Source organism: Notolepis coatsorum (assembly GCF_963971535.1).
Source record: "Notolepis coatsorum genome assembly, chromosome: 7".
NCBI lineage: Eukaryota > Metazoa > Chordata > Actinopteri > Aulopiformes > Paralepididae > Notolepis > Notolepis coatsorum.
Window position 1 is genome coordinate 7,355,033 of NC_140171.1, and position 26,617 is coordinate 7,381,649.

Here is a 26,617-nt window from a genome sequence, read left to right on the forward strand (position 1 = left end):
TTATGCTTCTCACTTGGCACCGGTGCTGAGAGATACACACCTGAGGTGGTTCACGTCGATGATGAAGAGGATGAGGTGCTCGTTGTTGGTCGACTTGATGAGCGTGAGTGGACAGATCTCCGTCTCCTCCGCCTGGGAGGAGGAAACAACACCACACGGTAAGGCTGAGCCCGAAGGTTCCAACGTTCGTTCGTTATGTTAACACTTTGGCTGCCATGGGTTAAATTCATTATCAACCGTAGGTTGCCGGCTCTATTTGTCTATAGAGAAAGTCCCCTTCTTTGCAGGGCTATAACTTTTTAAATTCTATTGCTACATTGCCATTATTAGGGCCCATTCAAAGTCCTATATGTATTGTTCATTGTGTAGCAACGTTAAACTTTTTCATTCACATATTCATAGTAAAGTATGGTCTAATGTATAAGTATGTTTTCATCTCTTTCTGCAGCTTTCTCCAGAACGTGATCTATAGCCCCAAATACATTATATTGATGATGCAATACAGTTTTATGGCAATCAGCGCGATATAAAAAATTCCAACTAGACGTACTTCTAGAAGTTACTACACGTCATCTGATGTTGACCGGATGGGCTAGGGGGCGTTTATAATTCCGTGGGCAGCGTTATACCAATCATCTAATGTGGGTCAAATGTTGATAATAGCAGTTAGTATCAAAGACGGTAACGTTACACGCTAAAACTCACCCCAGTCTCCGCGCGCCGTTGGGCGATCATCGTAGAGTAGAAATTTTATCATTATGGGATGTAGATTTACCCGGTCCATCTCCAGCTTGTATAATGGTATATACGTCCAAATCATGTTGTTTATCGAGTTATTGGCAATCGATCGCTGTGTATTGTGACGAGCTAGAATGCCGGGACCTATAGCGAGTGCCCGGAAGTAATACGGCCGTCCAGCACAACCTCTATGGCACTTCCTGTTAAGCGATTGCGCCGATCGGCCACCAGATGGCGCTCCTGAACCGCCAGAGAGCTCAGTGGGTCCTCCTGGTGGATCTCAGGCCAGCGGAGGGGACATATGAATCCGATCCCAGATTTTTGAAATATTGATATTAAAGACGCTGTAAAGCGTCTTCGGCAACTTGAGCATGGCCGGGAATGACGTGTTTAAGCGTTTCCCGGCACCCAAAGTGTTAACATTCTAATTCTAAATCAAAATTCGAATTTTTTATAATTTTTTTTTATGTTTCTTTTATGTGTCTATTCATTCTGTTTGAACCAATGTGGTTTTTCTTCACAGTTGCAGATAAAGATTAGGCTACACTAATATTATAGTATTAAAAAAAAACATTATATTCATTAAAGAAAGTTGATTTAATAAAAAAGAGGCTCATTTTAATCACTTTATTCAGATTAAGGATTTAGTTTGAGGATATTAAAAAAAATTAAAAAAAAATTGAATTTCGTAAAAAAAAATCGTAAAAAAAAAAGGTCGTTCGTAAAACCCTGACGAAGTTCGAATCCCAAAAACAGGCTTCGGGGACAGCCTTACCACACAGAGCAGCTTTTAAAAAGCAACATGAGCAGAAGGGGGAGCCAAATGGTACAACATGTACTTAGGTAAACGACTTGGCAATAAAGTCATTTCTGATCCTGAACGTATGCCTCACATTCACCCATCATTCACCCACACACCGATGGCAGGCGTTGTGTGTTATGTGGGTAACTTATGGGTCCTTCCTCAAGGACACTTCGACACGCTGCCGGGAGGAGACGGAAACCACAGAGAACCTTCCGATTACCTGACGACTGCTCTACCTCCTGAGCCACTGTCGCCCCTACTACTATAAGACTTCTCAAATGGAATGGCTAAGCTTTTGACACAAAAACTGAACGTATAAGATAGCTAAACCTGAAAAATGTACTGCATTTTATGGCTGTAAAAGCTTTTAGTATCTGAAATATTTGTGGGAAAAAAAAACAAAAAAAAAAAAACAATACCCTGTATTTTTATTCATGCTGGGTAAAGACACTTGTTTAAAGAAGACGTGTCCGGCCCATGGGGACATTAACGTGTGTCCGGCCCATGGGGACATTAACGTGTGTTGTCGGGCCTTACAAATAAATGTTATTTGATTTGACTCTACCTTGAGCCATTCTGTGAATTTCTCCAGACCTCTGTTGGCAGAACCTGAGGTGTGCCCAGCAATAGCAACACATCCTCTATCCCCACTCAACTCCAACCCACACTTCAGGTGAAAAACAAGAAAACTTAACAAAGTGCAATACCAAGTGGGGCTCTTTTGGCTAGATGTCGCAGTTTGACGGCATTGCAGATTGTACCTTTAATCTGTGTTTTTTGACCCATATCAACGTGGGGTAATTTCTGCATACATTCATCAAGAGTTCAATCTGTAGATGGAAGATAAGCTTTTCTGAGCTTTCTTAACCCATCATGAAGTGCAATATAGGCTAGGTCTGTTTTAATCCAATATCTGCAAATATAAACAACCATTTCAAAGCCAAGATATATGGCAAATACAATTAAAAGGCCATATTTACCTGCCGTCTAGTAAGTAAGTAAAACTTTATTTTTATAGCGCCCTTCTCAGCATGAGAGCACAGAGTGCTTCACAGCATTTTAAAACATCAGTAAAAATACAAGAAATAAAACATGCGAAGAGAAGAAAAAAACTTTAAAATGAGCTAAAACAACAGAATAGAAAACTAAAAACAACAAGACATAAACATAAAGAAATGGCTATGGGCGTTTAAAAAGCCTGCCTGAGTCAATAAACTAGAGAATAGTCTATTGCTATTCTTTTTGGTGATGGCGACTATTTGTTTACAGTTTAATCACCGATTGGGCCTTTAACCCTTTCACTGCCGCACTACCAAATGGTTAACCCTTTCACTGCGACAATACACAGAAGGCTAACCCTTTCACTGCCACACGACGGAAGGTTAACCCTTTAACTGCCACACGACGGAAGGTTAACCCTTTACTATCACACAACCGACGGTCGCCGAAAGTGTTAATAGGCCTATATCACAATTATACTGAACCAGCGTTACCCCTGCTTACTTACTGTGTAAGACAGGACTCCATTCACACGGGACTTGGAGAGACTGAAGCCAACCTAGGGAGGAAGTAATGAGTACAGTGAATTAGGGCTGGCAAGGAACTGCATCACATTCACACTCAACAATTAAAAACATTTTAATAATTTGGTACATTGCAGCAGTTTTGAAGAATTTGTGACGGATGAGAACATACCACTTTGAATTCACATTGTCAAATAAAGTTTATAAAGTTTATACTGTCAAATCTTAAGAAAACACGACTAGGCAAGCCTAGTTAAGCCCAAGCCGGATACACGCCAGTGTGGTTATAGTGATTACATAACTACATTATGTCTAAGACAGTGGTGTTACATTACATGCATAAACTACAGCATCCAGTTATGTGCGGCGCTTGTGGGAACATTTGCGAGGTTACTTGCTACCAGGGGCTAGAAAAGGTTAAAGGGGGAAATGAATCCCTAGAGCGTAGTTAAATAATAGACTCTTAGTTAGATAATATTACACACTAGTAGGGAAACTTTCCGGTACATTTCCAGAGAGGTTCTTGAAATATTCCATGGGAAGTTATTAATACCAGTCTTATTGAAAAATGTAAAACACAAAAAGATTTGCAAGATGTCTAATCTTTTAAAATAATAAAACAGCTGCATACTACATGCATCACTATGATGACCGATCTAAAAGCAATAAAAAAAAAAAACCCAAGCAAAACATTCATACATTTTCAATATATATATATATACATAAACATAACAGCCAATACTTATTGTGTGATCAGGTTTGTGGCATCTGTGGTTTATGATGACATCACACTAGCAACAAAACCAAAAATAATTCAGTTTTTCTTTTTCACCAGCAGGGTGCAGCCATATGGCACAGACCGGTACCATGATGATGTCACCCGAGGGGGCCATTCTGCTCAGAGAGATATTATAGTTTATGTCGTCATTGGCTGTTGCCTACATATAAAATCATGTCCTGTCCCGTATTTTGAAGTTTTTTTTTTTTATGGTGAGAACATAGAGAAAGCTCTTTCATTACAGGAAACGTCTTTGTCGTGGGAAATTAAATGATTAGGTAAACCGATGTCCCAATAAAACCTCAATTGAATAAAAGTAAACGAAACACAGACATGGTAATACAACAAAGATAAATCTACAGTAAAGAAAATAAGAATATATGTTTAACGTTACACCGTATAGATTTTATTTAATTGGAGGCGGCAGACATTTCTCAGTTGGTCGCACCAGCACATGATTTGGTCGCACAGTTTTTTTTGTGTGTACAGCATGGTATTAAATCAATGACAATGAATTAATATTGATGAATATTTTAAGTTCATCTTAATTTGCATACCCTACCATTGCATTAATGATTAATAATATTCAGATTAGAATATTTTGCAAATGTCAAGTCTCGAGTCACTGGGGGGGGGGGGGGCTGGGTAGTGTAGAGGTCTAAGCACTCGTCTACCAGCGCAGAGATCCGGGTTAAATTCCCGGGCAGTGCTACCTTCGGCTTGGTCAGTCATCCCTACGAACACAATTGGTAGTGTTTGCAGGTGGAAAGCTAGTGGGGTGTGACTGTGAGTCCTGGTCGTTGTAAACTGCGACTCCTATTGGTTTCCTGTTCAGCAGGGAGAGGATCTGGGGGAGATATCGTTACGTTCCCCCAGTGAAACTCCTAGCCGGCAGGTGAAAAGAAGCAGCTGGCGACTCCACGTGTATTGGAGGAGGCATGTGGTAGTTCTACACACCCTCCCCTGACCGACAGTAGGGCGGGCACAACGACCAGGGGGGGAATTGGCATAACAACTAAATTGGGGGATGGGAGCAAATTATTTAAAAATAAAAAGGTTTCACTGCCACAAGCAGTGGCTCACACAATAGGTCTCCTATATTTTATTTGTTATTGAAATACGACTAGACACGTCAATAAGACAAAAAAAGAGGTGGGGAGAGATACGCTCAAACCAACACTCAGTTTAGCTTGCACAGCAGATGAAATTAAATGAGACTTTGATAGCAGGATGGACAATGTAAACTTATCGTTTACCTTTTAAAACAAATATTGGAAGTTGTTTTTGTTTTAAAATCACACCAGTGCGACCTAAAGGAAATTAATTGGTGCAAACATCACCGGCAGTGTCAGTTTCAGTGAAGTAAAGCCACACAACATGAGATTGTTTTGCTTTGATATGATGCCGTTGTGCTTTTCTTTTCACTTTTGAAGTGCATGCGAGACTGCTGGCTGGGCAGTAGGCGAGATTAAATGACTTATTGTGTCCTCGACTTTAGAGAACGTGCATCCCATGCACTCGGATGTTAAAATGTGAGATTTTAACTTGCACACTCTCAAAAAAGAGTTGCATAAGCGGGCGTCCATTTTAGTCGCAGTCTGGACTGAGCCCTGTCTTGGTCAGCTAACCCACAGTGCTGTGCTCCGAATACTGTGAGAGGAAGGCACTCTGAAGTAGGGACACAGGAAATCAACGTGGTCTCTAATGGAATCAACGAGTACTCAAGTAATCGTTCTGTTGTTTGTTTCTATGATAATTGTGCATTATAATCTAGGTGGGGCAGCGTAATGCCATATAGAGGTTAATAAATAAGTAGCCTGGCAGATACCCACAGACTGGTAATGAGTCTAAGGGTGTGTTCACACCTGAAAGTCTGGGGATAGTCCGGACTTTCTGGTGGACCAAATGTGAAAATGATACATTGTTTGATTTTGGTCTGCGTTCACACTACCCTGTTTTTTTTTTTTTAATTTTTTAATTTTACCAGTGGGCAATGGCCACTAGATGAATTTTTTGGTACACATCAGGTAACATAGAGTGAGCAGAAGTTGGGAGGAAAGAGGGGGGAAGGAGAGAAAGAGGGAAGGGGTGGGGGTGACAAAAAGAGAGGAGAGATGAAGAAAACATAAAAGATAAAATAAAAGACAAACAAAAATAAGATTCAATAATAAAAACAAGGACAAAATAAAATTAGTTTTGTTTGGTGCGGATCTAATTTGTAAACAAAGGACATGCTGTCGCCAAGTCGTTCATCTATTGGACTAGCACTCACAAGCGTAAACAGTTGCCGACAGCGTCTCTTGTGATAAAGCAGAGAGATACTGTCATTACGAGCGTGGCGCAAGTCGACTAGAGAGTAGAGATATATAGAGAGAGAGAGAGACTGTCCGCGCGCTGCGCCAGTCTAGAGAGACCGAGAGAGACTGTCCGAGGAAGAGAGAGAGAGGCAGAGAGAGAGAGAGAGGGGAAGAGAGAGACTGTCCGCGCGCCTGTCATTCATTTGAGTTGGGTCGCGCGCAAGCTGTCACTTGGCGCTGTCACTCATTTGCTCTAGATTAGATACTATATAAAGTTCGATTGCGTTCACACCAACAGCAAACGCACCATGGTCCACTTTGAAACGAACCGAGTCCCAACTTTTCAAGAGGACCATGGTTCGGTTGTTTGGTCCTCATTATAGTTCGGTTTGCGTTCATACCTGTACAAACCAAACAGACTATCGATCTAAAGGGACCATGGTCCACTTAAAGTGGACCAAACAGGGTAGGTGTGAACGCGCCCTAAGAGAATCACTTTCTATGTCTTTGAAATATACTGTGAATTTTAGGCCTACAAAATTATTTACGATTATAATTATTTTGTAATAAGTTTACGATTTATCTATCAAGTAATAATTTACTTGAATACACGTTTGCATCCTTTTGACCCGAGCCGCCTCCCATACCTTCAGCTGCAATAGAAGTAACGTGTAATTACCTTCCTTAATGGTCTAGTATGAAGCAACAAGTTCCAAGTACAGTCTTCAGGCTAAGCGGAGCTAACGCTATCTTTGCTAATGATACTAGCGTTGTTATCCCCGGAGCCTGTTATCCCCAGAGCCTCGCTGGATTCATAGAGCCGCTGTGAAAAGCTCAATAATCACCCAGAAGTGACAGGCGGGACCTGGTGATTGTAAGTAATGAGTCATTCACAAACAACTTATCCAATGGCTCCCTGCTGTGAACGACAGGAAACACTGCTGCTGCGTTAATGAACACATTACTCATTACTCATCGAACACGTCTCTTATTGTCATATGTGCGTTACTAATAAAGTATGTTGTGGAATCTTTGCTTAACCAGTACACTGTCTGAATTAAATGCTCCATCAATAGATGATAGGGTTGTGATTTATGGAAGTAGGCTAACCCAATGAATAGTGTAATGCTTAGCGAGAGTACGATGTAAAAATGCCTTCCAAGTCCATTGCGAACTTGAGTTGTGATAAGAAACACACAGACACACACACACACTTACGGGATACTTTTTGTAGTCCACAATATGCTCAGGGAGGCGTAGGGACAGGAGGTTTACATCCAGAGTACCATTAGCATAAAAACCAAAGGAGTTGAGGTGGATGACAAACCGAGTTTCATTCTGAGAGGGAGAAGGGTGACAGAGGCAAAGAAATGGGAAGGACTGTTCATTCAATAAAGCGCAAAATGTTGACACTCATTTATAATAAAATACAAGATACTTTCTCAATGAAGAAACCCAATCCCATTGCCAAAAGAAAGTCTAACATTCCTGTATAGATACTTTTATACTATGGAACTACACACTACGAATGTATTACATGGCCCATAACGGCCCAAAAATAACTCTTTCTTCCAACATGGCTGTCTGTAACCATTGGTAACCACTTTCAATAGAAAATGCCTCGTTTCTGTGCAGTGGTAGAGTAGGTAAAACACTGGGAATGCATTGTATTACTGTTAAACTGATTTTTTTTTTTTTTTTACAAGATCCAGTAATACGATTGACTATATATTTCTCATATATCAAGACATAGCAACTGTTGTTTTGCACATAGCAACTGGTGTTTCTTTCAATATGGAAGACAAATCAGCTTTCTAAACACCCCGAGTAATGCCTCTATTTATGTGAATTCATACTGTATATTTCAGTTAGTTAGATAGTAAATTATAACACTACCTATGCATACAGCACCTTATGTGACACTGTGAATACCACTGTATTGTTTTTTTCAGTTAGTTAGATGGTAAATTATATTGACTTATTTGTTTACACTGCTTTGTGTTGTTTTTACTACCTGTACCCCCCCCCCCCCCCCATGCTGCTATGATGCCTGAATTTCCCCCAAGGGGATCAATAAAGGAATATCTTATCTTATTTAGTACGCATTGACAAGCTAAGAAAAAAACGTTAAATAATTCTGCTGGCTGCTGCCGACTACCATCTGTTAGGGCGCATCTGGCACCATCTCTATGGGCAGCTTTTGGCTGAACTCAGCTAACGTTGGCCATGATGACAGAGAGATGCCTGAGCAGTCAATGAATACAATCTTAATGTTGATTGATTGATAACTTAATATTAACAGATTGCAGAATGGGCACAACAATACAGTACAGCTCAACACACACAATTGTTAGGGGGATGCAGACCAGAGAAAGACTTTCGTCTTGTTTAAATCAGGGTCCCCCATTTTCAATTCATCATAATAACATACATGTGTCATACAGATAGACAGTACTGCTACATCTATACATTTGACATACCAGATTTACACATACAGTACTGTTTGTGATACAAAAATTGTTTAGAAACAATAGTTTTTTGACGAATTTGACGAAGAACCTGTACATTGGAGGAGGTGTTCTTAACAAAGACTCTACACACTAACGTCACACTAAACTATTCTTCTTACCTTCAGGGCCAGTTTGTGTATCCGTGCGTTACATGATCCAGCCAACACGAGCAGGAGCAGACAGCCAGCCAGAGCAAACCCCCCACCGTCACACCGTGGTGCCATCATAGCTAAACAACACACCTAACTAGTAACCAGTTGGCTAAACTAACTAGCTAGAGATACAAGCTAACGTTAGCTAACAATAATCTAAAGCTAAATGTTGACCAGCTAGCAAGCCAGCTAACATTAGCTTAAAATAGGTTCCGCTGGCCGCTGAGCCTCTGGCGTGGTTTTACGAACGTAACCAACCGTGTAATGTTGTGGTTTCTATAATTTACTTAGAGTTAGCTCAACTACCGATACTTATAACCGACCATAGCTATCCATAAAATGGGTTTGATCTGTTGTCGAACTCCTCCAAGCTGCTTCTTCTTCCCCAGAGCTGAAGCTAGCTGCTGCTGCAGAGTCGCACTTCCGGGTCTCTAGGATCTATCCGTGTAATAACAAGGTTTGGACAGCGACGACAACATCATCATCACAATGCGGAAGTTCCGCAACGTGCTTTAATTTGGCAGGGAACCCTGTTTATTAAAATATGAATGTTAATAATAATAATAATAATAATAATAATAATAATAATAATAATAATAATAATAATAATAATAATAATAATTGGATTTAAAGAGAGAAGCGCCGTTCTCAGACTCAATGACACTGTACAAGGAGAGAGAGAAGCAATATAAAAGAAAGGGTAAATAAAAAATAAGAATTATGAATATATGTGTATAGTAACAACAGGAACAAAACAAATAAGATAAAAAAAATTGGATGAAGTGGTTGAAATTAACAAAAACAAAAAACAGAAAAACAAACAAAGACAACGGGATCTGTGGCTTTAAAAGAAAAGAGTCAAATCACGAATGTTGTCGAACAGAAAGCCATAATAACGCACAATACTTAATACATTTTAATTAGTGTGATTTATATGGACTTTCTCATTATTATCAGCTCGTGAGTGGGTTACTACTTCCGTATGACCAAACCTTTTGAAACAACTCCCTAGTTTCCGGTTAGGACATTAAACACGTGAACAGAACGACCCTCCACGTCAGAAGAACGAGCAGGGTTGAAGTTGAAGGTATCATAAAAACAAGCAATAAGCATACCCAAACATTGAAACATATATGCCTAAAAATATACAATACAAAAAAACTGCTAGAGGTAAATGTATGAGAAAACATGATGACAACATTTTACATAATTAAAGGTGCTATATAGATAACATTGTATTTAATCATTTAAAACAAAAAGAAAGATGTGGACTAAAATAATTGCTCTCCCCCCCCAAACAATATTGATTAATTGATTTTCTGTTTTGTTTTTATAATATTTTTGTGGGTCCAAAATGAATGTTGTTTACATGTTGCATGCCTGTATCCCCTCCTTTCTTCCCATTCATTTCCCCATGTGGAATGCACCTGATTGGATAAATGACATGCTGGTGCATCTAGTGGCTGAATGTTATCTATAGCCAGGGGTGTAAAGTACTTGAGTAATTGTACTTTGTTACAGTACTGTTTTGGGGGATTTGTACTTTACTCAAGTATTATTAGGTTTGTATACTTTGTACTTTTACTCCATTACATTTCAGAGAAAAAAAACATACTTTTTACTCCTTACATTTAAAATGCAGACCTACAAAGTACAAAGTACAAATCTCACAGGTCCAACCATTTTAATTAGTATATTTTAATAGTTTATCTGGCCAAACTAACGTTAACGTTATTAATCCTGTGACCGCAGGTAAACAGCCAATCAAATCCCCATCAATGGAAAATGAACCCGCCCATACCCATGCTGATTGGTTCTTGTGCAAGACTAGAAAGCGGGGATCTTTGATTAAACACCTGCTATCAGAAGAATAGACAGTCAGATCCGCATTATGCTGTGGTTAATATTGTGATATTATTCAGGGTACTCCAGTATTCTGCCTTTAATATTGTGATATTATTCAGGATAATCCAGTATGCTGTGGTTAATATTGTGATATTATTCAGGATACACCATTCTGTTTTTAATATTGTGATATTATTCATGCTGTGATGATGTGAATGCCGTCCATGTTAGTTTACCTTCAATGGAGAAGTGCATTAAATAATTTTTATGCAAAAAAAGTGTCCTCTGTTCTTTCATTTCAGCATTGTCTATCGCAGAACACATTCCATTGTGGGCAGAGTGTATTATGCTTGGTTTCATTCCAGCCTTGCCTAAACACCAGCTGATGATTTCACTAATTGGCTCACCTCTTCAACTAACTCACCTGGTGCAATGTACTGTATAGTTAAAATGAAAACTTGGCCCACGATGGAATGAGTTTGAGACCCCTGGTCTATCCCTTTAAAAAAAAAAACTTTTACTTTTTAGTACTTAAGTACATTTAAAAGTAGGACTTTTTTACTTTTACTCAAGTGTGTTTTTAGCCAGATACTTTGACTTTTACTTGAGTCATATTTTGAGACGGTACCCATACTTTCACTTAAGTATAATTTCTGGGTACTTTTTAGACTATAGCACCTTTAAGTGGCTGTCAAATTTATCGTCATGCAGATTACACTATTGTATATTGTATTGCTGACTCTGACCCGCAACTCTCCTTTAATGCTCTGCAGAGGCACGGTGGTGTAGTGGTTAACACTGTCGCCTCACAGCAAGAAGGTCCAGGGTTCGATTCCCGCTTGGGGACCAGGTTTCCGCGTTGCCAGGTACCCAGGTGGGGGATCTCCCAGGCCTTTCTGTGTGGAGTTTGCATGTTCTCCCCGTGCTCGCAAGGGTTCCCCCCCCGATAAGATAAACCCAATGGAAAAACATGCACAACAACAGATCGCTAACACTGTCGCGTCCCTGACGAAGATGGGCAGGAGCACTTGGATTGGTCCCCAGGGCGCGGCCCACGTCGACGCCCTATCTGCTCCCGGCTGCCCTTGGGGGGGAAGGAAGACGGGATGGGTCAAGTGCAGAGACTCAATCGCATCGGCGACCCAAGAAATTGCATGTGTGTGTTCCTGTGTGTGTGTGCCCCCCATTGCATGTGTGTCGTTTGCATGCCAAATAAAGACTTCCTAAGTCCTGCATTATAGAGTGTAGTATAAAATTGCCAACGCATCACTGTTACATCACTCCCTGCAATTGAGACTATTCATCACAAGCTGTGTCTGAGGAAAGCATGCAGCATTGGCAAGGATCCCAATCAGTTTGCCCTCCTACCCTCTGGGAGGCGCTGTAGAAATCCCTCTTCCAAGTGAAGCATGCTCATGAACTTCTTCCCCTCAGCTGTCATCTCTCTGAACTCTGTACCATGATGACAGCCATAGATATCTATGTTCTATATATATCTATGATGACAGCCCCATCCCCATACCGTATAAACTCTGAACTCCATTGCCTATACTCTAGGCTCTGTCTGTTGCACACTGTATGAACTCTGAACTCTGTTGCCTATACTCAATTTAGACCGATCTACTGCCTTCACTGTCTACAACTGCCTTAATCTTAACTACCTACCTCTAACTATAGACTAAATTAGACTAATATAACTCAATAATACTGTATATATATTTACTGTATATTTATCCACATTTATCAAATATACCTGCATATATTCCTGTTATCTGTATATACTCTGTATATCCTTTACCTACTCTTACTAGTTCTGTTATACCACTGGTAGGCCTGTCCCCGACTAAGGATTTCTATAGTCGACTATGATAGGTCAAAATGTGCAGATAGCCGACTGGCATTCGACTGAGAGGTTGGCTCCTTTCGATCGATTAGTCGACCATTCGACTAGTCGAGGTCAGCCCTAACCACTGGCCAGTATGGCTACTACCATAGTGTATTTATACTTGAATCATTGTACATAATAATACTGTAACACTGTACATGCATCAGATTAGCACTATTACTCAGTAGTACTCATTTATATATATTCCAGTTTAATCACTTGTACATTGTATAATATTGCTCTCTGCAGTTAGATGCCAACTTCTTTTCGTTGTACTGTACTTGTGCTGTATGATGGCCATACATTTCAATCCAATCTAATATAGTTTTGCTGTTTTTCTTTTGCCCCCCATTGACTTCAGTTAATGAAGTATAGATACTGTGTTTGGATTCTCTGTGTCACACAAACTAATACGATTTTTTTTTTTTTTTTTAAGTTTAATAAGTAAAAGGTTTTATTTGAAATAGATGAGAGGAAAGTACGTAAGAACTGCTCAAAACAGATAAAGACAAGATGTGCATGATAAACGGCCAAAATCTGTATGATATGTGTAGAAAAAAAGTATTACATTATAATAAATCTGAGATCATAAAAAAAAAAAAAAAATGAAGTTACTTATTATTCTCTAACAATTTTCCAACACTACATTTGCATCAATGATTTGGCTGGTGTCCTGCTGCAGTTAACTAGTTAACTAGTGAAGTTAACCGGTGCATTAAAAGTGTTGCCAGTAATCTGATGAGCAACGACCCTTGCACCACTCTGAGCAAAGATTGAGGGACGAGCAGAGGAGGAGCCGGCGTCTCCTCCTGCCACGGCTGCCTGTGCATCTGGAGGGGAAGGGACAGAAACGGGGCATCAGACATGGAGAAATAGAGCCGGGTACATGAAATGACTCTTGAGGAAAAAAAGAACAGCCCTGTCTGACCTGCAGAGTCTATAGGCTAAATATCATCTGTAAGAAGTAGGGATGCACCAAACAGCCGATTCCCATTCTGAGAACTAAACTTGAATTTCATATACGAAGACGAGCGCCACTCGCTTTGACAACAAATTACCGCATTCAGGATAACGAATGCCCCCTTTTTTTTTTCTGTGTCAAAAATGTAGAGAATCAAGTGACTTTCCTTTTTATTTCTCTGACTTGTTAAAGGTGCTATAGATAACAATGAGCCACTAGATGTCCCACTACTGGAGCTCCAGCATGTCTCAACTATAGAAGCATGTTTATCTGCAGATCACGTGCATTCCACATGGGGAAAGAGGAAGTAGGGAGGGGAATAGGGGATACATGCACGCACCATGTAAACAACATTCATTTTGGACCCGCCAAATAATTTTTTAATGATAAATACATAAATCAATCATTTATTTGGAGAAAAAGCAATACTTTTATTCTGCACCTTTCTAAAAGCTCTGTGGTAGTATTATTTAGAAGAAGAAAAAAGATTTATCTACATACAAATTAATGTTATCTGTAGCACCTTTAAATGTTTCTCTTGGTATACTGTATCAGGTTTTACTATTGAGGAAATTCTCCTGATACCTACTATACCTTTTAGCCCAGTACTTGAAATATATATTTTTTAATATTTTTCTTATTTTACTACAGTTTTTATATAATTTTGTACTGTAAATAGTTAAAACGTATAATAAATAATAAAGTTGTCCCCCGAAGAGCGGGGGAAGGTGGATGGAGTGCGCTCAAAAAAGGGGGAAAAAAATGTTGTTAGTTCGGAATCTTGGAACTTGTTTGACTTGTTCTAGCGACTCGCTGGTAACACTCTAAAGTTCTTCCAACATTTACTGAATTTAAGTGTATGATTTCCAATCACTGTGTCAACTTGTGACTGTTTTAACTAATGTTTAAAACATTTTATAGCTCATTCTGCTTATTGACTTCCTGAAACGTCTAATTTTAGAATTGTATACCTTGTACATTTTATACAGAATCAGTTACCGTAAGCCCATTCAAGGGTATGATGATGACGTCAATGTTAAATAATATCTGTGTAGGTTAGTTAATTTGCATGCTGTAGTAGTAAACTAAGCTTACTTTAGCCCAATTCTGAATTAAGTGGGCGCGTTCTTCTAAAGAGTCCAATTTTATAGAAATACTTTTATTAGAAATACTTTTATTATCCCGTGGGAAATTTGACACTTACATTTGACACTTATGATTCTGAAGAGGACTGAAGAAGCCCCACGTTTTAAAGTAGGCTACCTTAGGTGACAAAAACGAAAGTGTGACTCGAGGCTGCCACGTTGCGGCGAAACTCATCTGACAATGAAATGAAAGGTGTAACCGGCGCCTAATTACATAGGCCTACTGCACCAGAGATAACATGCAAGTCAATGTAGGTAGGCTACGCCTATTCTCATGCATGAGGCAAATTGTGGGGGGGAAGTGGGAACTGTCTCATTGATTTCGCTGCTTCAAAGCCGAGGAGCCAAACCAGTAACAAGTTCCCTTTTTTTTTTTTTTTTTTTTTTTTTATACTCGTTTATGGTGTACTATTTGTCAAATAAACAAATCTAAACATTGTGCATCGACAAAAAAGCTTTAATAAAATTGAGCGCGAGTAACCTAAATGATGGAGAGGAGAGAGAGAGATTTGATTGATTTTGGGGCTCATTATTACACTTATTGGACCGAAGCCACATTTCCCGAGTCTAATTCAAAATGTATGAACCTGTACTTTTCATATCGTGCCTGCGGCCCTGGTCACATAATTTCCAAGGCAAAATAAATAGGTCTAATTCTAAATAATTATCTCATATAGCTGAATGAATGAATGAATGAATGCAAACTTTATTTAACAGATTGCAGAATGTGTACAATACAGTACACCTCAATACACACAATTGTTAAGGGGATGCAGACCAGAGAAAGACGTTTGTCTTGTTTACATCAGGGTCCCCCATTTTCAATTCATAGTGAAGAGCGCGCTTTGCTGCTCGTTTAATAAACTTTGAGTAGAGGCAAAAAAAATAGCCACCACCTATTATTTATTTTCATATAGTAAAACTTGCCTGCTGTCGATAACTTTGACTCCAGTTCCTTTGCATTGTTGTTGCAGCCGATCGCCGCCAGTAGCTTGACGGTCTCTTGAATGGCACGGGGTTCAGTGAAGACTTGAACCAGTTTATCGGCGAGATCCAGGCAATCAGCGTTCTGGACCGCATTGCGACTCACGCGTGGTTCCTCTCTGCGATCGATCAGTTTGTTCCGAAATCTTTTCAGGTCCCCGTCGCTCAAGTCTTCCAATGCCTCCACTATAAAGGCATGGGCGGTTTTGGCCATGTCTGTTCAAACGTGAAATATACAACAGCGCAGTCTCGTTGAGTCCAAAACGAAAGTGAGTTACACAGACAGACATACAGTTACATAAACACGCTAAGATACGGAACTAATAATGCTTCCTGCAGGGGCGAACTTTCCTCTATAGGGAGGGAGGGACAGGGGGGCCCGGGGCCGGGGGACATGTGCAGTGTGCTAGGGAGAGTCCGACTTCTTGATTGATTAATTGATTGATTGATTGATTGATTGATTGATTGATTGAAAAGTTTATTAACAGATTGCAGAATGGGTACAGTACAGTACGGCTCAATACACACAATTGTTAAGGGGTTGCAGACCAGAGAAAGACTTTCGTCTTGTTTACATCAGGGTCCCCCATTTTCAATTCATATAGACATATATGACATATACACGACATACAGATAGACAGTACTGCTACATCTATACATTTATGACATACCAGATTTTTTGTTTACCACATGCCCCCCCCCCAACATCCTCCAATGTACAGTTTCCCCATCCAACCTCCCCAACCTCCTCCAATGTACAGTTTCTTCCCCCTCAAATGTATACTCTCTTTTTTAGACCCTTTTTGTATCACAAACAGTACTGTATTTGTAGATCTGGTATGTCATAAATGTATAGATGTAGCAGTACTGTCTATCTGTATGTCATATGATGAATTGAAAATGGGGGACCCTGATGTGAATGAATGAATGAATGAAAACTTTATTTAACAGATTGCAGAATGGGTACAATACAGTACGGCTCAATACATACAATTGTTAAGGGGATGCAGACCTGAGAAAGACGTTTGTCTTGTTTCCATCAGGGTCCCCCATTTTCAATTCATATAGACATTTATGACATACACAACATACATGACATTTATGGCATAGGGACATATAGGTATTTAGTACTGATACATTTGTGACATAGGCGGTATTCAAATATACAGTACTGTTACCCCTAGATCCTGACAGAGTATATACATATGATGGGGAGGGGACTGTACATTAGGAGGGGGTGGGTGGGTGGGAGGGAAATATACATACGGCGGGGAGGGAATATATACATGCGGTGGGGAGGAGACTGTCTATTAGGAGGTGGTGGGGGTTTTGGGCATTTACGGTGGCCAGTTTCGAATTGCAGCCTCCCGTAGGTGCTCTTTAAGAGCGGTTTTGAATGTGGGCAGGGATTCACTTTCCTTTACAGCTTTGGGTAGGGCGTTCCACATTGTTGTGGCATAATTGCGAAACGTGTTTAGTCCCTTGTTTGAGCCGAATCTGGGTTTAACATGATTTGTTGAGCTTCCTCTGGTGTAGTGGTTGTGGTATTCACTGACCTTTGGGAAGTATTTTGACATGTACATGGGCACCCCGGTCGTATAGTGTATCTTGTAGACCAGGCCCATTGCAAGTTGCTGTACTCTGTCGTCTACTCTAAGCCATCCTAGGTTGTCAAAGTGGGCAGGGGTGAGGTGGGTTCTGGGGTTCAGGTCAAGTAGTAGTCTGACCAGTTTGTTTTGTGATGTTTGTAATTTTGTTTTAAGCGCCTTTGAGGTGCTTTGGTACCATGAGGTGCACGCATATTCATAGTACCCTTGAATGAGTGCTCCTGCCAGAGTCTTCAGGGTATTCTTGTTTACCAGAGAGGAGATCCGGTACAAGAATCTAGTTCGTTGGTTGACTTTTTTTTATTACATTGGATGCCATTTTGTCACAGGAAAGATTTTCCTCTAGGATGGAACCCAGGTAGGTAATTTCGTCTTTCCTTGTGACAATATTGTCACCCACTGTAACTGAGAAGCCGTCGGTCTTGCTGAGTTTGTTATTTGAACCGAAGAGAATGGACTCTGTTTTGCCCATGTGTAATGATAGTTTGTTATCAGCGAGCCATATGCATATTTGTAAACAAGACGAAAGTCTTTCTCTGGTCTGCATCCCCTTAACAATTGTGTATTGAGCTGTACTGTACTGTACCCATTGATTGATTGATTGATTGAAACGTTTATTAACAGATTGCAGAATGGGTACTGTGGAATAATATAATGATTCATTCCCCAACTATCTCATTTAGACATTCCCCTCCCCCTTCTCCCCAATCCTGTGCCCCCCCCCCCCCCTCTCCCCAATCCTGTATCCCCCCCCTGTGAACTATATGACTCTAAGACTCCTCCCAACAACATTCCAGTTCACAGGGGGGGGGGGGGGGGGTACAGGATTGGGGAGAGGGGGAGGGGTCACAGGATTTGGGAGAAGGGGGAGGGGAATGTCTAAATGAGATAGTTGAACTCTTCGGTTCAAATAACAAACTCAACAAGACCGACGGCTTCTCAGTTACAGTGGGTGACAATATATGTCACAAGGAAAGATGAAATTACCTACCTGGGTTCCATCCTAGAGGCTAATCTTTCCTGTGACAAAATGGCAACCAATGTAATAAAAAAAGTCAACCAACAAACTCGATTCTTGTACCGGATCTCCTCTCTGGTAAACAAGAATACCCTGAAGACTCTGGCAGGAGCACTCATTCAAGGGTACTACGACTATGCTTGCACCTCATGGTACCAAAGCACCTCAAAGGCGCTAAAAACAAAATTACAAACATCTCAAAACAAACTGGTCAGACTACTGCTTGACCTGACTCCTAGAACCCACCTCACCCCTGCCCACTTTGACAACCTAGGATGGCTTAGAGTAGACGACAGAGTACAGCAACTTGCAATGGGCCTGGTGTACAAGATACACTACACGACCAAGGTACCCATGTACATGTCAAAATACTTCCCAAAGGTCAGTGAATACCACGATCACAACACCAGAGGGAGCTCCACAAATCATGTTAAACCCAGATTCGGCTCAAACAAGGGACTAAACACGTTTAGCAATTATGCCACATCAATGTGGAACGCCCTACCCACAGCTGTAAAGGAATGTGAATCACTGCCCACTTTCAAAACCACTCTCAAAGAACACCTATGGGAGACTGCAATTCTAAACTGGCCCCTGTAAATGTCCTAACCCAACCCCCTCCAATGTACAGTAAATGACCAAGTATGGTTTTGTAAATATTCCAATGTACAGTGTTCCCCCCCCACCCCTCCTACCCAACCCCCCCCCCCCCCAACCACCTCCAATGTACAGCCCCCCCCCCCCCCCCCCCCCACCCCACCTACCCAACCTCAACCTCCTCCAATGTACTGTTTGTACGTCAAATGTGTATATACTCTCTTTTCTGGACTCTTTTTGTATCACAAACAGTACTGTATTTGCAAATCTGGTATGTCATAAATGTATAGATGTAGCAGTACTGTCTATCTGTATGTCATGTATGTCATATATGTCCTGATGAATTAAAAATGGGGGACCCTGATGTAAACAAGACGAAAGTCTTTCTCTGGTCTGCAACCCCTTAACAATTGTGTGTATTGAGCTGTACTGTATTGTACCCAGCCATTCTGCAATCTGTTAATAAAGTTTTCAATCAATCAATCAACAGCCTGGTGTAAGATGGTTATTACGCAGATATATGGTTGAATACAAAATATAGGCTGGCCAAGGAAATGGGTAGATCAGTGTACTGTTAGTAGTACCTATAGGCTAGACAGGTCAGGCAACACAGAACTCATAAATTATTATAAATATTATTATGAGTCATAATAACATTTAAAATGCGCATAAGGCTAGATCTAAGCTTGTTTTAGAACAAAACACACTATGAAAATCCTTGAAAAATACAATATGGCTACACAACAATAAAAAAAGTCTCCAATCAAGGGCTCTCCAACGCGCTCTCTTACGCGCGCTGCGTAAAGTGCCTATTATAGTGCCGCCATTACCACATGGGGGACCCTGATGGAAACAAGACAAACGTCTTTCTCTGGTCTGCATCCCCTTAACAATTGTATGTATTGAGCCGTACTGTATTGTACCCATTCTGCAATCTGTTAAATAAAGTTTTCATTCATTCATTCATTCACAATAAAGCACTACTAATATTAGAGCAGTTTGAGGGGAAAATATACTTACTTGTTAAAAGTACACGACGCTACTACCACAATCTCCAGAGGATGACGCAGACGCACAACTGCAGCGAGTAGATGTTAGTTTCGATTTAAAGTTTCCGGGAAACTTCTTGACTGAAATGCAGAGAGACTCTGTGCGCAATCTGCGCGTGCGGAGGTTGGGAGTAGGTGCGTAAAAGTGCCGATGGACTGGTCTCTCCGCCTTCAGGGGACTAATAGGCGTGACTGAATTCCACACGTTTGGTCGAAAACTCCACCCACTGCTTCCTCATCGGACTTCTCTCTGTGTCCTGGTGTGTGTGTGTGTGTGACTGACAAACTGAATGCGCTAATAAGACTTACAACAACAAATACAAACAACACAATACAACAAATAGCCTATATGACACGAATCGGAATTGAGTTTGGTGTGAAAAGAACAACTTAACCGTTGTACCGTCTTTTACTAGTACTCTGCTATAGTGATCTCCCTTGCCTATATTACTAACTATATGCTAATTATGTCTAAACTACTATGCACTCAAGACTGTAGCACCCAAGTTCGAAGAACAATTTTACTGTTAATTTTACTCTGAAAGTCCAGAGTTGCACCCGAATTCCTGCTGACTTGTACACAACTTGTAAGTCGCTTTGGATAAAAGAGTCAAGCTAAATTACTAAAATGTAAATGCTATGTAAAATGTAAATGCCCCCCCCCACCCACCCACCCAACCACCTCCAATGTACAGTCCCCACCCACCCCTCCTACCCAACCCCCCCCCCCCCACTCCTACCCCCCCCCCCCCACACTCCTACCCCCCCCCCCACTCCTACCCAACCCCCCCCCCCCCCCCTGATACCGATATCAACCGATATATGCAGGGTCCCCCCCCCCCCCCCCAACCACTTCCAATGTACAGTCCCCCCCCCACCCCCACCTACCCAATCCAATGTACAGTTTCTACGCCTAATGTATATACTCTTTTCTTTCTGGACTCTTTTTGTATCACAAACAGTACTGTAATTGCAAATCTGGTATGTCATAAATGTATAGATGTAGCAGTACTGTCTATCTGTATGTCATGTATGTCATATATGTTACGATGAATTGAAAATGGGGGACCCTGATGTAAACAAGACGAAAGTCTTTCTCTGGTCTGCATCCCCTTAACAATTGTATGTATTGAGCTGTACTGTACTGTACCCATTCTGCAATCTGTTAATAAAGTTTTCATTCATTCATTCATTCAGATGTTAGTTTCGATTTAAAGTTTCCGGAAAACTTCTTGACAGAAATGGAGAAGTATGCAACTGCAGAGCCGCAGAGCGGCGCTCTCAGGACCGGCGGTCTGACGGCTCGGGCACATTGAACGCGCACGAATTTCACGCACGGGTTCCTAGCGGGATCGCGCGCCTGGCCAGACAGCAGTGTGCTAGGGAGAGTCCGACTTCTTGATTGATTAATTGATTGATTGATTGATTGATTGAAAAGTTTATTAACAGATTGCAGAATGGGTACAGTACAGTACAGCTCAATACACACAATTGTTAAGGGGATGCAGACCAGAGAAAGACTTTCGTCTTGTTTACATCAGGGTCCCCCATTTTCAATTCATCATAACATATATGACATATACATGACATACAGATAGACAGTACTGCTACATCTATACATTTATGACATACCAGATTTGCAAATACAGTACTGTTTGTGATACAAAAAGTGTCCAGAAAAAGAGTGATACATTTGACGTAGAAACTGGACATTGGGGGAGGTTGGGTAGGTGGGGTTGGGTGGGGGGGGGGGGGGGGGCGGGTAGGGGGGACACACTGTACACTGTACATTGGAATACTGACAAAGCCATACTTGGTAATTTACTGTACAACTGGGTCGATAACTTTGACTCCAGTTCCTTTGCATTGTTGTTGCAGCCGATCGCCGCCAGTAGCTTGACGGTCTCTTGAATGGCACGGGGTTCAGTGAAGACTTGAACCAGTTTCTTCTTCTAAATTCATGCTATATTATGTTATTATGTTATTTGATACTATCTTGTCTAGCACAGTCTCTGGAGCGTAACAGTAAGAAGCATTTTGTATGAAAGTATTCTGTACTTCTGTATGACAACTATTAAAGAACTAGAACTAGAACTTATAGGCGAGATCCAGGCAATCAGCGTTCTGGACCGCATTGCGACTCACGCGTGGTTCCTCTCTGCGATCGATCAGTTTGTTCCGAAATCTTTTCAGGTCCACGTCGCTCAAGTCTTCCAATACCTCAAATATAAAGGCATGGGCGGTTTTGGCCATGTCTGTTGTTCAAACGTGAAATATACAACAGCGCAGTCTCGTTGAGTCCAAAACGAAAGTGAGTTACACAGACAGACATACAGTTACATAAACACGCTAAGATACGGAAATAATAATGCTTCCTGCAGGGGCGAACTTTCCTCTATAGGGAGGGAGGGACAGGGGGGCCCGGGGCCGGGGGACATGTCCCCCTCTAGCCTTCAAATAAGCTGAGACCAGCAGAAAAACGTGTTTGTAAGTGTTAAGGTATTTTATGACTACACACAGCACCACGGTTTAAAGGAGGAAGGGTGATCTTATCTCTTTTCAAACAGATATACTGAGACGGAGCAGGATGAAAATCATACAGGAGGCCGCACTCCTTAAATTACTGAAAAGTGTCTTAAATTATCTATGCATTATAGGCAAACGAGTCAATATCTATGGCATGATTTGGCATTAATTTAGAAGATTAAAAGGATACTAAATATTTATAGTCTAAAATGTAAAGTACATATAAATAAACATAACGTTCTCTCTGATTATAAGAACAGGTAATGAGGATGATCAAACGATACAAGAATTGTTTAGCCTATGTAGATTATGTTTTGAATTAGAAATGACAATAACCACATGATTGTAATTAATCTGATAAAGTCTTTTTCAGGTATAATAGAAAGTACAAACAATAATAAAAGAAGCGATGTGTTTGTCTTTGAAAATTACCAAACAATATATATGTCTATGGTGGAATTGATAAGTGTACTGTTTTAACCAGGATAAAATTAATCTCCTCTAATACGGGCAGTGGTGCAGTCGTAATATGGGCCAAGGCCAAACGCCACGTGCACGCGCATACATGTCTCTCTCCTCTTTCATGAGGCGGAGCTGGGGACGAGACGGGCGGTCTTTTGTCACATAACACACACACACACACCTACACACACACACACACACGCACACACACACACACACACACACACACACACACCTACACACACACACACACACACACACACACACACACACACACACACACACACACACACACACACACACACACACACACACACACACACACACACACACAATGAACAATGAACACTGAGTGCCACAGAACACTGATCTATCCACACACAAGCACACATGAGCACACACACGACACGCACGCTGTGCACGCTCACACACTAGCAGCCACTTTAACACTTTAACATGAGCAGACACACACTCATGCCGCACACGCCCACACTTATGGCCAAAAAGGAAAGGTCACTTTAAATTAGTATAACAGCAGTAACAGTGTATTGCACTACCAAAGCTACCTAGCATGTCCTATATGCCCTGTAAATAACTATGTACAGATACCGAGATGTCACACCATGTTACCTGTTACCTGTTACCTGTTTATTGCACAATGTTGTTTTTTATTGGATTCTATCACATGTTGTACCACTGTATTGCACATCGTTGCGGGCAAGACCACCCGCATTTCATTGTATACTTGTATGCCGTGACAAATAAAACTCTTGACTTGACTTGACTTGACACACACACACACACACACACACACACACACACACACACACACACACACACACACACACACACAGTCTAGGTGATAAGTGCCGGCCGGGGTATACGGCGCGACGAGTCATTTTTGTGTCGTCGCGCCGTATACCCCGGCCGGCACTTATCACCTAGACTTTGCAGAATAATAGGATGCGCGCACTTCTGCCTCAGTGACGTAGCCTAAACGGCGTTTAACCGCGCTTGACCACCACTGCATGCCTGAATACGGGGAAGAGGAGTGTCTGAAACAAACTTCCCCAGTTATCAAAGTCCAGACCAGGCTGCAGAAACAAATGAGTGGGGGGGGCATAAAATGTTCTCGGGGGGGGGGGGGGGGGGGGGGCACAAATGGTTTTTCAACACAGGTTCCCTTTTATACATTTCAGCTGGGACAGCGGCGCTGTGGCTTGCTTGGCGCTACCCACGGTGCTGAACTAAACAGCAAAGAGGCAATTGAAAAATCAAATTTCTCTCAGTAACAGATGTACAACATCACAGAGTACTCTCCTAGAATTATAGTATACCTCACGGGCCGCTGAACTCCTGTTACCATAGTAGCTATACCTATTCCCCTGTAGTCTGGCTAAACCGAGTGTTTGTTTGATTGATTGATTGAAAACTTTATTAACATATTGCAGAATGGGTACAATACAGTACAGCTCAATACAAACAACTGCTAAGAGGATACAGACCAGAAAAATACTTTAGTCTTGTTTACATCAGGGTCCTCCGTGTGTGTGTGTGTGTGTGTGTGTGTGTGTGTGTGTGTGTGTGTGTGTGTGTGTGTGTGTGTGTGTGTGTGTGTGTGTGTGTGTGTGTGTGTGTGTGTGTGTGTACATTGTCATTGAATGTTGGTAATATCAGTGGTATATCTGTCATTTCTTACTTCTCCACATGATTTATTTGTAATTGTTGTTACTTGTTTGTTATTAAAGAAGAACCCGTGACTCCACTCAAACTCACAGTGTGAATGTTTGTACAACAGGCAACTTGTCTTACATTTTCTCTTGGTCAGTGAATTGGGTTCAACACAGGAAAGATGCCAGTTGACACATCTTGTAGCTGTGAACTCGCATGCGTTGCTCTGCTCATGGGACGGGGTTGCACGCCGTGCACGACTCTGTGAGCAGAAGCACGCGCACGCACATGCACGGACGTGCACGCGCGTGCACCCAGGAATGCGCTGCACTCGACTGATGCCCCAACTCGCTAAGTACTACTTTGCATAACAATACGGCCGGTCGTCAGGTGTGTTCAAATACGTTCTCAGATCTCAGCGATGTGTTTGTCTTTGAAAATTACCAAACAATATATATCACTGATTCTTGAGAGTCGGGACAAAACATGTCCTACATAGAAAAGTCTAATTTATATAAAAAATAAAGAAATTAATAATGATTGACATACTCACAAAGTTCAATCTAAAGGTATTGTGTATACTGATGTTATGTTTTAGCACATATATTTGTTTTTTGGGGGATATTTGTTTAAATGTATAATCTGTGGTTAGAAGCTCCCATGTTAATTTTCTTGTCCTCAGCAAGGGTCACATTATTGACCAGCCCAAAAAAGCTTGAAAAACCTCTCCACTTGTGAAAACATACATATCAAATCAAGGATAAGGGTTATAAATGTATAAAACAATGCATGCCATGAAACTCAAATAATATTTTCCATAGAAATCTGCCTATCAAAGTTGTGTCCTCAGTTTATGTCAACTCCGTCAGACTTTTTCATAAACCTAATTAAATCAGGCAATAGCATGGCCAGCTCTATCCCCGAGGACCCCTTTTCCTTTTCCTGCCTGTGGTGAATGCAACTCTACCACACATGGTCTGGTAAATTTGATACTTTTTGATATTTTAGACAAACAATGTCAATATTCCTATGGTCACAGCTGGAACATGTCAACACCATCTCTCCGTTATTATACTTTTAAAAAACAATAGTGGATTGAATTCAAGTGTTTCAGTGAGATTATTAAGACAGCTAGCAACTGCCAAAAAACTAGCTAGCTGCAGTGCACAATACAGGCTTGGAGGGAAAATGTGTGCCTTTTTGTCAACTCCGTCAGACATCAACTCCGTCAGATTTTGTGTCTGACGGAGTTTACAAATCCATCAATAACCTCATAATATGCTATTATTATACTATTTTTGAACATGGTAAAGGATTTAAATGTTATTTCAGAGTTGTATCTGCACAGAAGTGTGCATATAATAGCATGCATTACAATACACTTCTGACTTTTAGAGCATGTGCAGGCTGTGGTCTGCTTATTGAATAATTGTCTTACTTTCCCAGCACATGTGTTAATACATAAATATAAATATATCACTTGTCTACGTGGTTGATTGATTGATGTAAAATCATAATGGTGCAGTGTGTAGTTTTCACTACCAAACATTTACACTCTTGCCTCTTATAGAGCAGGGAAGGAGTTCCATGTTGCCCTTTCATATCCCAGAAGGGATACAAGACAGAAGAAAACAGTTATTCTTGTTATTATACTGTTTACTTAGATCATCAGAGCAAAGGTGAACGGTGGTAAACTGTGGATATTTCATCTTAATATCTTTATAATAATTCTTAATATAGGACTGGTCCATGTATCTCTACTGTAGATTGCTACATCATCCTTTATCTGACTCTTTCCATCCATAGTGTAATACATTATGGTATGGAGTGATCAACAGGATCATATTTTGCTAGTCAGTTGTCTCAATCTTATCAGTTGTCACAAGTGTAGAGTTCAAGAAAAATCAGGATCAGATAAAAATCAGATCAGGATATTCTAGATAACAATGCCAGAAAGTGCAGGGAGTCTCCCAGACAGGAAAAAGCAACGAAGTAAAATGCGAAAAAGGCATTCAAGAGAAATAAAAACGATGAAAGAATATTACAAATGTAACAAAGCAACGA

At 40.9% G+C, this 26,617-nt stretch overlaps 1 protein-coding gene and 1 long non-coding RNA gene across 2 annotated transcripts in view; both read right to left on the bottom strand.

Moving 5' to 3' along the window:
* The window catches only part of gpr108 (G protein-coupled receptor 108), a 33,167-nt gene extending 23,944 nt beyond the window's left edge, over positions 1-9,223 (bottom strand). Inside the window, exons 1-4 of the mRNA XM_084318597.1 lie at positions 8,771-9,223; positions 7,360-7,479; positions 3,051-3,101; positions 41-132 (exon numbers count right to left, since the gene is read on the bottom strand). Of these exons, the coding sequence (XP_084174723.1) occupies positions 41-132; positions 3,051-3,101; positions 7,360-7,479; positions 8,771-8,878 (371 nt within the window). The 5' untranslated portion in view covers positions 8,879-9,223. The remainder of the gene's footprint in view (positions 1-40; positions 133-3,050; positions 3,102-7,359; positions 7,480-8,770) is intronic.
* Positions 9,224-12,949: 3,726 nt separating this feature from the next.
* LOC311232038 lies at positions 12,950-20,038 on the bottom strand. Its single transcript, XR_014619901.1, has 3 exons — positions 19,866-20,038; positions 15,567-15,839; positions 12,950-13,363 (listed from the first exon to the last, which is right to left on the bottom strand). It is a non-coding gene; the product is annotated as an uncharacterized lncRNA (long non-coding RNA).
* Positions 20,039-26,617: the final 6,579 nt, after the last annotated feature.